The sequence below is a fragment of the Miniopterus natalensis genome, chromosome 6, assembly GCF_054644295.1.
Source record: "Miniopterus natalensis isolate mMinNat1 chromosome 6, mMinNat1.hap1, whole genome shotgun sequence".
NCBI classification, from domain to species: domain Eukaryota; kingdom Metazoa; phylum Chordata; class Mammalia; order Chiroptera; family Miniopteridae; genus Miniopterus; species Miniopterus natalensis.
In genome coordinates this window covers 46,876,526-46,894,905 of record NC_142086.1, presented here as the reverse complement: position 1 = coordinate 46,894,905, position 18,380 = coordinate 46,876,526, and the positions used below count along the sequence as shown (strand labels likewise).

The 18,380-nt window shown below is 38.6% G+C and overlaps 1 protein-coding gene and 1 pseudogene across 4 annotated transcripts in view; one reads left to right on the top strand and one right to left on the bottom strand.

The window, feature by feature from the left end:
- The window catches only part of RUBCN (rubicon autophagy regulator), a 50,250-nt gene extending 39,108 nt beyond the window's left edge, over positions 1 to 11,142 (bottom strand). For all 4 annotated transcript variants that reach the window (XM_087818203.1, XM_016199981.2, XM_087818204.1 and 1 more), the window contains exon 1: positions 10,901 to 11,142. In XM_087818203.1, the coding sequence (XP_087674329.1) occupies positions 10,901 to 10,980 (80 nt within the window). In that variant the 5' untranslated portion in view covers positions 10,981 to 11,142. The remainder of the gene's footprint in view (positions 1 to 10,900) is intronic.
- LOC107527261 (non-histone chromosomal protein HMG-17 pseudogene) lies at positions 7,146 to 7,417 on the top strand (annotated as a pseudogene).
- Positions 11,143 to 18,380: the final 7,238 nt, after the last annotated feature.

Below are 18,380 nucleotides of genomic sequence, written 5' to 3'. Positions count from 1 at the left end.
ACTTTTCTGGACAAAACTAAAGAATTTTCTTTCCCCACAATAAAGTGTCCCTGAGATACCAAAGCTACAAAAGAATGTGGTTCTTATAAGATATACCAAACCACCTATATTTGGTACATGCTTATGTAGAAGAAAAATAAACTTTTTAAAAATTTTGATTTACATAGCTAGTCTGTTTAGTGTTTTTACCTTTTTAGGGTCCTTCATTCTAATTATATAGTTATCATTTTCAGAGTTGAAATACTAAATTCAACTGATGCTCATACACAGTGGTTGGATTAATCCATTCATATCCGAATCTTAGATGCAAGTAAGCAGATCACCACAAGAAATCAAATACCCCTCCCCATTCTTTAACCACATTTTAGCAAGTAAGGTCAGTATTTCCTAGGTTAAACCTGTTTGATAATAATTATTTGGATGGTATCACCCTGTATTCATATGTAACCTATATCTGTGGCCACAGGCCAGTTCTTCGAAGAGTACTAGGTTCAAAGCACTACTTTGCAGAGCCACTTCTGCAAGTATACAAAGTGTCCTCCTTTATTCACCATAAATTAAAAGCAGTCTTTCTAAGCTGCTCACCCTGTGCCAAGGAAGAACCAGGCCTAAGGGGCAAGGGCCAGCATAATTCATCTCTATCAGAATCATTTTCATCAACAAATAGTAAAGCCAGTCCCAGAATAAAGTCCTACCTGTTTCCTTTTGGGAGGATTTTGACTACATTCCTCCTTTAAAGAGGAACAGGAATTGCTTAAGCAACTCAAGTAAGGATATCCAAGGAAAAACAGTTTTCCTAAATGCCAACTCAGTTTTAAGGTTGCCAAATCACAATTAGAAGTGGCACTCAAGGTTAAAACAAAAAAGTTATAAGCAAATGTTATTTTTGAAAGTGTTACACTAAATAAGTGAAATAAATAGTAAATAAGTATCATGCAATTATAAAGTGAGATTCAATCCAAGAAACATATATTGGCCTATCTTCAAGCCCCAATGCTCTTTTTCGTGGTAAAAGGAAATAACTTCAACTTATTGGCATATCCCCTCTCTGGTGTGCCATTTATGTGAAATGAATAATGGTATCTATCTGAGATCAGAGTTGAAAATCAGGTTGTCTCAAGTCAGGTAATGATTTGATCCCTGGAATATGAGGCAAGGTATGTGACGTCCATATGATGGAACATCACAAAACCATTGAAATTTTTAATTAGGAAGAGTTCCCAAAGCTAATAATAGTAGGTTAAAGTATAAAAAGCAGAATATAAAATTATATTTGTGATCTCAGCATAAAAATAAGAAATAATATGTTAATAGTAGCTACTTTTGGCTACATGAGGGTAAATAGAGAAGAGTTGTTTAGGCCTTCCTTGAGGATATCAATTAATGAAAGATCAATAATCTGAACAAAGTTAGTAAACAAGAAGCTGAAAAGTATCATGAGGATTTTTTAAATACTCAAGTATCAAGGGTATTTTATGCTGAAAGACTGTGGTCAGGCAGGCACCTGGGAATTTTAATGCCCAAAAACACTTCCTGGAAAGAAGTAATGGGTTCCTTCTTAAAGTACAGGAAAGCATAATGAAGTGAAATAATTATTGGTAACACTGAGGTGGCAATTTTCTTCTTATCTGGCTCCATAATTTCTGTTTTTAATTATATAGTATTTAACTTGTAGAATATGTAGTTAAATATTTATGATGTTTTTAAAATAAATAATATGCTGCCCGGGCAGTGTCGCTCAATGGTTGAGTGTCGACCCATGAACCAGGAGGTCATGGTTCCATTCGAGGTCAGGGCACATGCCTGGGTCTCTCATTGATGTTTCTATCTCGTTCTCCCTCTCCATTCCTCTCTCTGAAATAAAAAAGAATAATAATAATAATATGCTTATAGAAAAAAATACTTGACTCTATCTATTATACAGTTTCTCCACTCTGCACCTAGGAGGACCTAACCCTAGCCAGTCCCATCCCTTTACTGGCTGACAGCAGAATCTTAATGTCCAGGAGAGTAAGTAGTACTTGTAAGCACACTTTGCAGCTTCATACCTATTCAAAAAAGTCTTACCAATCACACTAAATTTGAATGATATCAAAGTTATTGAATTTCAATGAGTAGATTTAACAAAAGGAAGTAAAATCTCTTATGTTAAAAACCTAACCATGGATGGTATACAAATTCCTTACCTGTGTCCCCAATCTAAATACCAACTTCCCTGCTCAGTATTCTCAATTTGAATATAGTTTCTCTCTATATTTAATATACTCTATTACATACAAGCCAACCTCATGCCTACTACCATGACTTTACTCATGCAGACATTTCACTTGGAAGGCTTCTCTTCTTGTCCCATTCAGGGATTCAGGCTCAACTCTAAGTCAGCCTCCTCCCAGGATAAGTTTTAAATAATCTGACCTGCTATAACTCCTTTGTAAGAAACCTTATTACATATGCTGTCAATATACCATTCCTCCTAATAACCCTTTTAAAAAAATGTTATTTAACAGTATGTGGCTTATTTCCTTAAGGACAGGGACAATGGCTTTTCTATTTAGTTTGTATTTTTAATAAGCAGAGAGAAAATGTCATTCAGTGGAAAGAGAACAAGCCTCACAGTCAGGCCAACCTAAATTTGAATTACAGCTCTCGACAAACTAGCTGTGCATCCTCGGGGAAGCCATTTAAACATTTTAAGCTTCAGGTCCCTCATGCATAAAATGAAGTTAACAAACAACTGCTTCAGAGTGGAGAAATCTATAGAAATATTCCTTCCTTTTTCTGTCATTTTCCTTTGAACTTCCATTGCACAAATCTAATAAATCAACTAAATCAGAAGGGATACCTATTACAAAACCTTCTCACCCATTCTGCTCCAGAGAAAATTCTGCCAAAAACTAGCTGGGATTGGACAGTCTACAACATAATTAAGACTGGTCACAGTGCTCCACATCCAAAGAATATCTCCACTGCATTTAAACTAGGGGCAATTTCTTCTTAGTGAGTACAGATTCCAAGGCCCTGTTTATGTTCATGACACTCTCACTGAAGAAGAAAAGCTGAGAAGGACTTCTTCAGTATTGGATGTACCTTGTATATAACACAGACTCAAATCTACCTACTTGATAGAATGGAAGAAATGTGTAAGTTTTATGACAACACAGTAAGATTGAATTTATGATTTATGTAAGAAAGCCAACCTCATTCCCTTACAGTCACACCTTACGTTGTCTGAATAGCAGAATGCTTTACAAGCAAGGTCAAGGAGGCACACACCTTCACCTCAATAGCAAAGGGACAGGAGGGAAGACAGTGCTTCAGTCACCTCAGTTTTAGGGATCCTATTTTAAAGTAAAAGGTGGCCATCATTAGAACTAAAACTAACCTACCTTAAAAACTGCTGAGGGAAGGAAACAGCGAGAACATTATAAGTCATTTTTTAAAAATATGTTTTTATTAATTTGAGAGAGAGGGGAAGGGAGAGGAAGAGAGAGAGAAACATGGATCTGCTGCCTCCTGCATACCCCCTACTGGGGATCAAACCTGTGACCTCTTGGTGCATGGGAAGATGCTCAACCAACTGAGCCACACTGGCCAGGGCTGAAAGTAATTTTTAAAAGATGACAGAATTAAGACCAAACAGATATGAGATAAAAATAAATGTCAACAGAATAAATAAACTCAACTAGTTAAAACAAGAAAGTCAATCAAACAAAAAGGCAGGAGGAAACTATTCAAGGCAAGAATCACTAAAAAAAGAAAAAGGGGGCATAATAAAAACATAGCTCTCATTATTTTTATGTATCTAAAAACATGGCCTCAAAATATATACAACAAAACACACACACACAAATAAAAACCGCAGGGGGGAAAAAGAAAAATGAAATGAGAAAAAAATGGTAATGGGGGATTAACATTCAGATCATGAAAACCAAAAGTAAAATAGTGATAAGAAGAGCTGAATAATATATAATTAATAAGGTTGTTCTTTTACATCTAGAAAACTACATCCTGAGAACACTTTTTTAAAACATTCATAGACCATTCACAAAATTTGACCTTGTACTAAGGCATAGACGCACACAAAAGTCAATAAATCCTCAAAAGTAAAAGTAGTACAGACATATTCTCTAACCAGACAGCAATAAGACAGTGCACAAAAAAAACAAAAATAAAACAAGTAGGAAAAAAAACCTTGGAAAATTTTAAATTCTCAAAAACCTCTTGAGGAGGAAAAAATAAAATAATGAAAGGTGTTGAAGGAGGGTGGAAGAGGAATCATTATGCAATGATTATGACTCTTACCACTTTCTTCTCAAAAGTATCCAAATGAGAGAGCTTATAGGGAGGCTGCCTTAGAACCCTTTAGAAATTACAGGATTCTGTTATTTTCTAGTAAAAACTCAATTATGTCCTCATGAGTTTCACTGGCAGAGGCCATGGCTCCACAAACTTTGACAGAGAGTTTGTCAAGTCCCTCTTCGGTCACTACAATTTATGACTTCCTTTAATAATCTTGTCTCTTCCCAATCAAGTATGGGTTAAACTTGAAGGGAGCCCAATCCAGGGGAACTAAAAACATTTAAGCATGCTGTAGTTGTTTCCTGAAAGGTTCAGATTTACATCTATAACAGCAATAAAATTTTCTGTGATGCTGGAAATCTGTGACGTCCAAAATAGCAGCCACTAGCGGCTGCGGCCATTAAGCACTTGAAATCTGGGTAGTGTGTCTAAAGAACTGAAATTTTAAATTATATTTAATTTTAATTAATTTAAACCTAATAACTATATGTGTCTACTGGCTATCATGTTGGACAGAGCTGTTCTGTAACTACCCAGGTAGGTTGGTGAAACTTAACGAAGACCACAAATCAAAACAGGAAAAAAATTTCATTTAGTGGAAGAAGTGATAAAGCAGCTATAAAAAGCAGAAGCAGCTATGGAGAGGGTAGATACTGAGAAAAACTTCAGCTTAGGGCTCCTTGCATGGTCAATGAATAGGAAGAAAGGGAAAAAAGAGGCCCTTTCAACAGTAACAGTACCACAGGCAACTGTCCAACTATGAGACATGACCAAATCGTTCCCATTTTCATTCCTTGAACAAATATTCACTGAACACCAATTATACGTCAGGCACTATGCTAGGTTTATGGTGGTTAAAGAGGAAGAGTCCCCATCTCTCAGGGTATTCAGAATGCAATGGGGAAAGTGGGCACTTACATAAAATGCTGTGAAGTGAGAAATGCTAAAATAAGAGAGATGAAGAAGGACAGGTAAGGGATGTCTTCCAAAGGAACATTATTTAAAGGGTGACTAAGAGCTCTCCAGGCAAAAGAAGAGACAGAGAAGCAAGAATGAGAATGGTGAGGAAGGAGATGTGAGAGCGAGTGAATGCATGGTTTTGTAACTGGGAACTTCATAGGGACTAAAGTACAGACTGAACACCCGGGAAAGAGTTTTGACTATTTTATATTTTTAATGAGAAACCACTGAACATTTCTGAGCAAAATACTATAGTAATTTTGCTTCTAAATTAAGCTGGTGGCAGTGTGGAGGCTGTCTGGAATTGGGGGACTGAGTTCAGATTGGGAGATTAGTTAAGAGGCTACTGAGATAATTCACAATGACAGATAATAAAGCTATTCAGTGAATACATATTTTGTTTATATCTTCCCAGAATTCATGTCCCTTTCTGTAGGTAACAGGCCCCAATGTTCAAAATTTTCCACAGGGAAATCACACGTCTGCCACTTACTCTGGTCCATGAAGTTCTAAGAAAGTATCACCCTATCCTGGACCCAGGGTTGGGCACATAGTTTAGTCCTGACTCAGGAGCATATTCCATACCCTGAAACAGGAACATAACTCATGTCAGTCTAAGGGTCAGCCCAGAATTTTTGCTTTTGCTATACCTATCGAGACTGCATTCTTTCTTTCTTATTTTTTTAGTTGGGATTATTAAACTTCAATTTGCTGAGGGTTGCCCTGTAGAAAAGTCTGCCTGAGAATGAAGCACATAGATAGGGACAAATTTTTGTTTAAGCACACAGCTACATTTGGCCATTCCTGAAACAATACTACTCTTTGGATTTTTCCATTAATATAAGCCAATATATTTGGAAATGAAAAAAATAATAAAGCTTCACGATAAAAATCAGGAACAGAATTTAGAGTGCCTGGTGACTGCTTGGATATAGAAAATGAAGAGGGAAGAATCATATTTCACTGAGGCTTCTGGCTTGGTTGATTGAGTGGAAAATTCTATTAACTAAAGATAGAGAACAGAAGAGAAAAAGATTTTGGTCAATGGAATGAGCTCAATTTGGAGACACTAAAAAGTATCTTAATACTTGAATTCTGACTCTCTAAATCATTGTACCAGGAGAACTGTGCATGTAGCTGGGTTCCAAACTCAGAAGTAGACTTCATAGCCCAAGGCAGTCTAGGGTAACAAAGCAATGCTAGAAGAACCATTCCTTTAATGGTTTAGTACTTTCACCAGAAAATCTTAAAAAAGCTCCAAACAAACAAAAACCTCAAAATTGGCATTTAGGAAACCCTAAGGAAAGTGAAGTATCATCCCTAAGCACTATAGCATTTTGCTAGAGTGGTAACTAGCTGGCTGGAAAACAATAGGGGACATAACTGCACTCCAAGGATGAAGTTAAAAGTTAGGCCAACACCCAACACCCAACTAAAAGCTAGTCCTCAGTGCACCCAACTGAGAGAAGCCATGGAAGAACAGGCTATACCATCGCATAGAGCAACCAAAAGAGCACACACATGCCTTATTTCAAGAAAACTGGGGAGGGGACAAAAGTTGTCATTTTTTTGCATTTAGTACATTACATATCAGGCACTCTGTGAGGAACTTTACGCACATTATCTTACCGAAGCCTCAGAACTTACCAGTCAGGAAGGCATGATTCTTCCTACTCGGACAGGATGAGCCAAGTTAAGCAGCAGAACAAGGATTCGAATGCAGGTCTATCTCACTATAAAGCTTAAGCGCATTTCACTACATCAACTGCTTTCAGAAAACATATTGAGAGCAGTGTGAAGAGGCAAGAATGACTCCCATACTGACCAAAGGCCACATGCTGCTGCATCCCCGCGTCCAGCCCGGATGTCCGGCCACCACTGCCATCATGCTCAATAGAAAGGCTGAAGGGGATGCTAAAGGAGATAAAGCCAAGGTAAAGGACGAGCCACAGAGACGATCAGCCAGGTTATCGGCTAAGCCTGCTCCTCCAAAGCCGAGCCCAAGCCTAAAAAGGCCCCTGCAAAGAAGGGAGAGAAGATACTCAAAGGGAAAAAGGGGAAAACTGATGCTTGCAAGGATGGGAATAACCCTGCAGAAAATGGAAATGCCGAAACAGACCAGGTACTGAAAGCTGAAGGTGCTGGAGACGCCAAGTGAAGTGTATGCATTTTTGATAACTGTATTCTGGTGACTGTACAGTTTGAAATACTATTTTTTATCAAATTTTATAAAAATGCAGAATTCTGTTTTACTTTTTTTTTTTAAAGCTATGTTGTTAGCACACAGAACACTTCATTGTTGTTTTTGGGGGGAAGGACATACAGTACTAATAGAATGTCTACAAAGCTGGACTGAAGTGGAGGAAAAAAACACCTTTCCCTTCTAGTTTTGAGAGACTTCCTCTTGGCTCCTGGGAGGAGGGGTCCCTTGATGTTGACATGCATTAGCCATCCTGGCACAAATACCTTGTGGTGTGGGAAACCTAAAATTCATTTTCATGTCCTTTTCTCCCTCTCCACTTTAAGCATAGACTTTGGCTTCCTATTGGGGCCTCACCCAAAAGAACTGGTTACACTGGGCAATCTGTACTTTCCAGTGTCACCATTGAGATGGCATCCCTCAAAAGAACAGCAGTTCCTTTTCTGGATTGTGGATCTACAGGTTGATAATTCTGCCATTTTTCATTTCATTTCCTGAAAGTCAGGGTTGGCTTGTGAAAAGTTGTTAAACAACATGCTTAATGTGAAATGTCAACCCTCACTCTAAACTTTCCCTGTTCAGAGCATCAGATGAAGACTTCATTGGGTTTTATAGTGGCTTTCTGATTTTGGTAGTTCATTGAAGAAGGGAGTTTGAAAGTTGTTGTATACTGTTAACGATTGTCTGCCCATGTCCTGCCTGAAATACCATGATTGTTTATGAAAAGTATCTTTAATAAAGATACAGTTTGGAAAAAAAAAGGATAGAAAATATATTGAAAAGCTGTATCCTTCATATATAAAGAAAATGATGCCATCTCATCAAGAAGATTTTTTGTGAATTAGGTGTTTTATTGGCCATAGACAGGTTAGGTTTGCAGTAACGCAGCCACAATGCCTCAATTCTCAGGCACAAGGCATGCATTTACCAGTTATCTATCTGGAACTTAGGAAGCCATAAATTCCATGAAGCCTCACTAAACAACACATTCTGAGTTAACCAACCACCAACAGAGAGTAGGCTATAGCAACAATATGAGTAGCTTTATGGTGATAACCCCATTGCTAAAGTTAAGTTTTGACTAGAGTTCCTTGGTTAAGAGTCAAGCATGGACGAACAAACAAAACAGAAACAGATTCATAGACACAGAGAACAAACTGAGGGTTGCCAGATGGGAGGGAGTTTGGGGGACTGTGTGAAAAAGGTGAAGGGATTAAGAAATACAAAGTGGTAGTTACAAAATAGTCATGGGGGTTTGAGTACAGCATAGGGAATATAGTCAATAATATTGTAATAACTATGTATGATGTCTAGTGGGTACCAGAATTAACAGAGGGATCACTTTGTAAATTATATATTGTCTGACCACTATGCTGTACACATGAAACTAATATAAAATAATATTGAATGTCAACTGTAATTGAAAAATAAACAGTCAAGCACAGAAAGACTAACAGAAAAAGATACCTACAAAGGAGCTATCCTACTGGCCTGAATGACAGGCAAAGAATGCTATAAAGCTCGCTATCTTATACACTTTTTCTCACTATACATTAGCAAAGTGAAAGGCAGCATAGCATGGGAATTAAAAGTGCAGACTCTGGAGCCAAATTGCCTGGGTTTGAATCCCAGTTCCATCAGGGAGTCACTATATGACCTTGGCAAGTTATTTATCCTATGGCTCCATATTCTAATCTGTTAAATGGTGGTAAAAGAGTATCTATCTCATCCGCTTGTTATGAGGATTAAATAAGTTTACTTGTAAGACTCCTAAGCAGTCCTGGCATGTGGTAAATAAGTATTTGTTAAATATATTAAGTAAATAACTAACCCAGCTAGATGTTTGGCTATGGGGAGAAAATTTGAACTTGAATTTCGAACCCAGTCTCTCCCACATAAACTTGTAGAAGGAAAATGAAAATAACCCTAAGACTTGTTTTGAATTTATATGGGATCTCTTACATGAAGCATTTCACAGACATCTGGAGGAAGAATAGATAACCAAATATACACAGGCAGAAACTGAAACATGGAAAAGGGAAGTAAGATGTTCAGTTTCACTAACACATCATTCATAGATCTCAGGCAAGAGCCCCAACGTCCTGTCAGTCCAGGTTTTGTACAGCAGATGATAGGCTAAACTGCACATAAAAGAGTCATCAGCCTTTAAACCAGCCAGGTCTTCACCCAGGCATCTCTCATTAATTTTCCCTTATTGACATTTTTCTCAGAGATAAATATTCTACCTCCAGTCTTTGGACCCCAGCTGCTCCTAAAACCATAACTGTATCTGAATGTTTTTAAAAGTCAAACAAGGTTCCCTTAAGCCACATTCTTGCTCTATCCGCCACCATTGCTGATTCTTAAGAGGTTAAGATCAGGGTTAATGAAGCAAACCGTAAATATGGGAAACACCTCTACATAAGTCGCCATTTAAAGTAGCTTTTGCCCTTGCCAGTGTGGCTCAGTTGGCTGGAGCATCATCACGCACTGAAAGGCTGTGGTTTCGATTCCCTAGTCAGGGCACCTACCCAGGTTGGGGGTTTGGTCCCTGGTTGGGGTGCATAGGAGAGAAACAATGTTTTTCTCTCACGTCAAAGTTTTCTCTCTCTCTTTCTCTCTCTCTTCCTCTCTCGAAAATCCATAAACATGTCCTCGAATGAGGATTTAAAAAATAAATAAAATAGTTTTAAAAATCTTAAATCCTCTAATTTCTAGAAACTACGAGCTCGACAATAGTTCCATGTAAATAAATGTGCAATCGCTTTTTGCATTGTGAGGAAGGAGTGAAGGGCCTGAAACTGAGAAGGAAATGCCAGAGAGGTCCTGCCACTCTCTGACAGGGACCCAGCACTGACAAAGGGCTCGCAGCAATTCTAGCCTCATTAGCAAGCACCCACCCAGCACCACTGCCGTTACAATGGCCCACGTTCGTCCACGGGCCCTCCTTCTCGCCTTCTTCCTCACACTCATCGCTGCCTAAGCTTCTTCCTAGGCCACTTATAATGCCTAACCTTTGCTCCCAGACATTTTCATAACGTCAACCTTCGTAATGTTGGCCCGATTTGCTTGCTGTCACCGCAAGTTTCAGTCAGGGCACCAATCCTGTGCCCTACTCCTATCTATAGACTCTGGCCTGTAAAACCTCACTACAGCACCTCTCAATATTCACCTCTTCTCCAGCACCCACTTCGGCTCCCCCTGGCCTCAACATATCCCATCCACCCTCCCTCACCCTCTGTAAGCCGGTTCCCTCCTCCGTCCTATCCACGCCCTGCCCGTCTCTCCTCTCAGAATTTCTTCCCAAACAAGTCACCCACAACAGTTGCCCTCCTGTCTGTTGCACCCAGCACGCCTCCGCACGCTCTCCGAGGCTCCCGAGCCTCCCGGTGGTTCAGTGCACTCATCCGCCCCCGACTCCCCGGCCCCTTCCCAGCCCACCTGCTCTCCTCCGGCGGACGCTCCTCGCAGTCGCCAAGCTCCATTCCCGCGCGCTCTGGCCCCATCCCGGGCTGCGACATCGCCTCCTCTTTGAAGAGAGGCGTCCCTGCCGCTTCGCCCTTCAGGGCTCCCGGAGCCCCCTCCACCCAGGAACAGAGGGGGCACCCAGGGCGGGTGGGCTCAGAGTGATGCACCACACCCGGGTGACAGCAGCGGTGGTGAATGCTGCCTCAGCTGCGGTTTCTATCCCTGCCACCCCCACTTCCGGCTCCCAAAACTACAACTCCCAGAAAGCACTGCCAAAGGCCCGGCCGCTCCCAGAATGCACCGTTCTATCCAATCCGAGGCCGCGCTCCTGTCAGAGTGCGGGCCCTGACGGCGAGCTTGCGGGCGTGCACGCGGCTGAAACGCCCACCAGCTCGGGTCTCAAGCGCCCCTGCTGAGGTGGGCCCTTCCTTACACGCTGCTGTCACTTTTCACTCTGGGGACCGGACTCCGTCAGAGGTCTAGAGGAGGAACTAACGCTGGTCTTAAACAAATTGTGGTTCTCCCCACTTCAGCCTACACTGGTTTAACACTTGCTAGTAGTTTGGGGGGACTTCAAGCATTTTAATGAAGAGCTCACAAACTCAGAAGGGCGCAGGTTACTTTGGGATCATAAAGGAAAAGCAGGAGGGAGAGGCTTTGGGGGAAGGTTTCCTGGACAACTGATGTCAGAGCAGTTTTTCAGGATGTGTATGAGTTAGGAGAAGAAGAGAAAGTGGAGAGTGCAGCATGGCACTGCTCTCTAAGGGAGGGATTTAGGTTAACATGAAAAACTAGCTACTCTATTAAAAATAATGTATGACTTTGAGGAACTTTGAAACCTGAGATAACTTTTTTCCTGAGTTAAAAGTGAAATGAAAGAGGCTTTCAATGCAAATTATGATTTACAACTTCCATTTATATAAAAAAATACTCTGTTCAAACTTTCTCATATTTTCCTAGTAAAGAGTTATATTTTTAAAGAAGGGTCATTTTAGTCACTGGGATTTCACTCCCTTCTGTTTGTTTCTATAAAAGTATGAGCTTCATTTTTTTAATACAGTATAATCCCAAATGATCTTAACATGAAAGATCAGTCAGCTGTATCTGGAAATTCTGGAAATAAAATTGCAGTAAAAGTTTTGGAAAACAGGATTTTCCTCATATGTCCAAGTCTGGGTTTACATGTATTTTCTTTAAAGCACTCAGTTAATAAACATGACAATAACCTACATTAGCCATGTGTTCAACCTCCACCCCAACACATCCCTCTGTTTTCCCTCACCCCAGCTAGCCATATTCTAAAACCCTTGTTTATGATTCCGCTGTTTCCCTTTTTATATAGTTTCTTTGCATCTATCTATATTCCTAAAAAGTATTGTTTATCAAATTTGTGTGTTTTAACATTATATGAAGGGTACTAAGCTGAATTTATTCTTTGGGGACTGCCTTTTTTCTTTAATACAACATTAATAAGATTTACTCCTTGTGTGTCACTATGGTTCATTAATTTTGACTGCTGTATAATAGTCCACTGGCATACACCAGTTTATTCACGCTATCTTTCACTGATAGGCATTTGGGTTGTTTCCAGGTTTTTGCTATTACAAACAGTGCTGCTATCACTATTCTTTTACATGTCTCCTCTTGTATATAAACAAGGGTTTCTCTTGGGTATATACCTAGAAGTGGAATTGTGAGGTAATAGGGTTATTGTCTGTTCTAGCTTTTGTTTTGAATGGTGGGGTTTTAGGTGCACAGCTTTTAAAATAACTAATTAGTGCCCTGTCCAGTGTGGCTCAGTTAGTTGGACTGTCGTCCTGCACACCAAAAGGTGGTGGGCTCAGTTCCTGGTCAGGGCACATACCCAGGTTTTTGGGTTCAATCCCCTGTGGGGGTGATTAAGGGAATCAACCCATGATGTTTCTCTCTCTCCCTCTCTCCCTTCCTCTCTCTAAAATCAATTAAAAATAAAATAATTATTTATGAAATCATAACTAATTATGTTATTTAAAATAACTAACCATGTGAAAAATGGCCATGCATGGAAAATGATGATAGTATGTCAGAAAACAAAGGATTCTGATTAATCCAATTTTGTGCATCTTAAGTCCAAATGAAAAAAATGTCAACTTTGCAAAAATATCTAGCATAAGGATTCAATAAATGAAATGGCCTTACTTAGCAACTGCTTGGTGAATTAATATTTTAAAAGTCAAAAAGCCTGCCCTAGCTGGTTTGGCTCAGTGGTTAGAGTGCTGGCCCTCAGACTAAAGGGTCCTGGGGTTTGATTCAGGCCAAGGGCACGTACCTCAGTTGCAGGCTCAGTCTCTGCCCCTGGTGGGGGCCCATGCAGAAGGCAACCGACTGATGTGTCTCTCTCACATTGATGTTTCTCTCTCTCTCTCTCTCTCCTGCTCTCTCTGAAAATCGATGGAAGAAATATCCTCAAGTGAGGAAAAATAAAAATCAAAAACCCTGAAGAAGTTTATTTGATCTTGATCAACTTTGTTTTCATGATTACCAGGATGCTATTTTTATATAAACAGTAGTAGGTCCTAAAGAGCCACTAGCAAAAAGCCAATTTCACTCAAGAATCAGTAATTCAAGTAACAAATTTTTAAAAGCTTGGTTTTAAGAAATAGTCTTCTTGAATATAGCAACAAATATCAATTATAGTCTTGAATATGTTCTTTTTATTCACTAAAATTATTCTTAGCAGCATTTTGGAAAATATTCAAATTTTTAAAACTAAGGGATGTTTCCCACTGGCCAAGTCAAAAACAATTTGAGCATCAAAATGAGTTCACTCGTGATAATTATATAAAGCTACATTCTTCTCAAGCATAAGTACAACTTTTACACTCTTCACCCCTTTGCTTTTCAGAAGAGAATTTTTAATGCAAAATGAGTCTGAATTTCTATGGAAACTTACATGTATATATAAATAAGTATGCAAATAAATAAATAAATAGAAAAAGGAAGGAAGAAATGGGGGGAGGGAAATCTTTTTTGTTTTTTACAGTAGAATGTCAGCTAATGAAAGTAGAGGAACGATTGAGTTAGAAAACCATTATTTTATAGCCAACGTAGTAATAGTTGATTCAGGCAAGAATCATTAATAGATGCTAAAGCCATTAGTGAAACCTGCAACAGGATATTTACATAGTCTCATACTATCTTTCCACAGGTTACTTATAAATGGGAAAAAGGGGTACCTTTACAATGGAGAAATCTGGTGAACATCACCTTAACAAAAAGATACCATGTGCCTCCTGATGTTAAGTACTGACAAGGACACAATATCACTCATCCTTGACAAAGTGAATAACCTAAATCTAATCACAGAGTAGCAATAAGACAAAACCAAATTGAAGGACAATCTATGCAATAACTGCCTTCAATCTTCAAAAATGTATATATCATAAAAGACTAAAAAAGGCAGACCAACTTTTTCAGATTAAAGGAGACAAAAGAGACAGGACAAAGAAATGCAACATGTGAACCTGGATTGGATCCTAGATTGGAAAAAAATATTGCTATAAAGGATAATAATTTATTTATTAGAGTAATTGGCAAAATTTTAATATGGACTATATACATTAGAGAATAGAATAGCATCGATGTTAAATTTCCTAAATTTGATCATTTTAGCATGGTTATCCTTAGCAAGAATATCCTTACAGATATATTCTATGGAGTCAGGATGTCTGCAACTTACTCTCAGATTGTCCAACAACAAATAGTTTTAGTTACAGCTACCTATCCATATAGAGAGAAAGCAATGTAGCAAAACTAATAATTTGTGAATCTCGGTGAAGGGTATATGAGTATTGCACTATGGTTACCACTTCTCTCTAGATTTGAAAATAGGAAAGCATTTCTAAAATCATTTTAAAAAAATAGGCAAGTATCTGCTCTGGCCGGGTGGTTCAGTTGGTTGGAGCATCATCCCATACACCAAAAGGTTGTAGGTTCAAATCCCAGTCAGGGGAACATACCTAGGTTTCAGGTTTGATCCTTGGTCAGGGCATGTAGAGAGGGCAACCTATCGATGCTTCTCTCTCACACATTGATGTTTTTCTCTCTCTCTCTTCCTCTCTCTAAAATCAGTAAATATATCCTTGGATGAGGGTTAAAAAATATAAATAAAGAGCTCAACCCTTAAAAAAAATCTTTTGCCAATTTTGCCAAATGTTCAATTCACTGACTTGACCCAATTTACTGATTTCCTGAAATTCCTTCTTTTCTTTTTTCTTTGTTTTAATAAAGCTTATAGCAGTTCATATTGAATAAGTTGATTTTTAAAAGCTTTTGAAGGCCATGGCCGGGTAGCTCAGTTGGTTGGAGCATTGTCCTATATGCCAAGGTTATGGGATTGATCCCAGGTCAGGTCAGGGCACACACAAAAATCAACCAATGAATGCTTAAATAAGTGGAACAGCAAATCTCTCTCTTTCTCTCTCTCCGTCTCTCCCTTCCTTACCCCCTCTCTAAAGTGAATTTAAAAAAAAATTTTTTTTAAGTTTTTGAAGAATTTCGCCAAGTTTTAATTGACTGGTTTCTATTTTGTCTTTATAGCAACATTTCTACCCCCTTGAAGCATTTAGTATTGGGGTCATTTATTCAATTATACAGTAAAGGTCATTGTCAGCCACAGACAATGCATACAACTCCAGTTACAGTGAAAATTTTAAAAATCTTATTTTTGGCCTGATCAAATCTTTAACACATTAGAAAAACGTTCACCGTGTCTCTGTCCCAGCTCCCTGCAACTCTAGCTGGATAAAACTGGGCCAAAAGAAGGGACCCTCTCCTGAGGGAAAGGGAGAGATGTGAGTTAGTCCAGGCTGGCCTCTTCAGAACAGGGCAGCCAAGGGGCAAAGAGAGAAGGGTAAATGCCGAAAGGCCCACGACCCTAAAACCCTGGCCCTCCAGACCTTCATAGGCTACCAGTCTAGTTAGCACAAATTGAGAATATATTTTTAAATGTATGTTAATAGGGGGAAATTGTAATTTATGTAAATTTGTATAGCTTTAGAAAATTCCACAATTTGTCCTTCAGTGAATTGGCTTACAACCCTGGGTAAACAAGACTCCTACCCTGCCCAGAGAAGACAAAGCCTAATAAGGAGTGAACTAACGGTCCAACCCCTGAGTCCGGGAAGAATTCCCCATCAAGTTCCCCTGTCTACCCAGAGCAGTTTCCCTAGTCAGAGAAAAACTAATGATGGTCAGGGACCTGGAGACCAGCTCTGCATGCAACCCTGTCATGTCTCTGCTGTATCACAGTATGTAGCACAGTGTCTCACACACACTAGGAAATCAAACTCTCTTTGAATAACTGAGTGAATGCATCCTGAGATTAAAAGGCAGAAGACTGGAACAGCTAGAAAAGCTTAGAATAAAGGAAAGGGCAACACAAAAGAGGAACAGGAAGTTATAGCAAATTGGCAAAGAAAAAGGTACTGCATCTGAAATGACAAGAGGGGTAGAATGAGAGGAATTGAGCATAAAAGAGAAGAAAAACTGTACTGTACATACAAGTAGCTTAAGGGAGTTAAGTATAACAGTAATAGTTATACCTAATTAATACATATATACCTACGTACAATGCAATTATACCCAACTCCCTTATTATACCAGTATGATACAAATTACATCAACATATGAATTCTAAAAATCCTCTTCTGAAACACAAAGGAGTTGATACCAAAATCAGACAAAGACATTTAAGAAGAAGAAATTACACACCAATATCACACATAAGAAACAGACAACATCCTTGACAAAATATTAGCAAATCAAATCCAACAATATATAAAAAGGATAATACACCATGACCAAGTAGTTTTGTCATAGAAATGCAAGGTGGTTCAACATTTAAAAATCAGTCAATGTAATACTGTATGATTCCATTTCTATAAAATTCTAGAAAATTCAAATTAATCTACAGTGACAGAAAATGTATCAGTGGTTGCTTAGGTAGAGATTGGGGAGAAGGATTACAAAGGAGCACTGGAAAACTTTTGGTGATGATGGATATATTTATTATCCTGATTATGGTGGTGTTTTCACAGATATGTACACTGTACATCTCTATAAACTGCACACTTTATATAAGTATTTTATTGTCCATTAATTATACCTCAATAAAGCTGAAAAAGGGGGCTTAAAAGACATATCCAACTAATAAAAATAGTTAAGGGTTACATATGTTAAGACCTGTACTTACCTTTGAAAAGAATGTAGATCTCTTTGTGAAAAGAGATCCAGAACATATTAATCAAAAAGTATAATGTTGTTAAGGTTGCCAAATTTAGCAAATAAAACTCTACAATGAAAAATTATTTAGTAGTATAAATTTGTTTCAGATTTCAGATAAACAGCAATTTTTTTTACTACATTGCAGGCAATATTTAGGATAATTTATAATAAACAATTATTCATTGTTTATGTGAAATTCAAATTTAACTGGTCTTGTATTTTATCTGGCAATCCTAGATATTGTCTTATCTGCAGTGGATGAACTCAAACCTCTAAAAGAGGGCAGCTGCTTGAATTCTATTTATTTTGACTTGCATGAAGCTGCCAAACTGCTATACTCCAGACAAAGGCTGCATGCTTAGTGTCCAGGGCAGTGCCTCATTCACAGTAGGTGCTCAGAAAGTATTTTTGCTCTGCAAGCTGTGTGAAGATAGGGTCTGCATCCACCTTGCTCACCATTTTATCCCCAGGGCTTATTACAATGCCTGGTGCCCAATGAATATATGATTAAATGAATAGTTACCTCTCATGCCCCAGAAAATGGCAGGGTTGACCTTGTATTCCAGTCCTTGAAGTTGGCTGATAAGACTTCTTGGACAAGTCCCAGTTCTGATTTCTTGGCTTGTCTCCCTTTTCACTATTGCGGTGTGTGTCTCAGGATGTTGTTTTGTTTTGTGTTTTGTTTTGTTTTGTTTTGTTTGTGTGCGACTGACCTATCTATAATATCTCTTTTGTTCTTGTTTTTCCCTTTGGAATCTGGGTGATTGCTCTGAGACTCTGAAACCCTCGCCCCTTGGAAAAATCTGAAAGTCTGATACACAGCAGCTAGGTTTGCTTATGAAATACTGGGGCATGTTCCTTTTAGAGCTAAGGAAATTTGGGAGGGGGCTCAGTTTGGGGGAGAAGATCAGAATAAAAGGAGACCTTTATATCCTGGTGGTGAAAAGGATTTAATATATATTTGGAGGTTTTATTATCTGTCCTATAAATACCAGAAGTACAAAAATGCATCTGAACTCTAAATGCGTTAATTTTCTTCCATAAAATTAAGAACTTAATCTAACCACAAATACGCAGAGATTGTATCAGTTATTTCTAGTGAGATAAGTATAGTGTGGAGAAAAATGTCTTGTGCTCAGAAAATTTTAGAACTGTAAGGAATCTTAGTAATAATTAAGTATAACATATA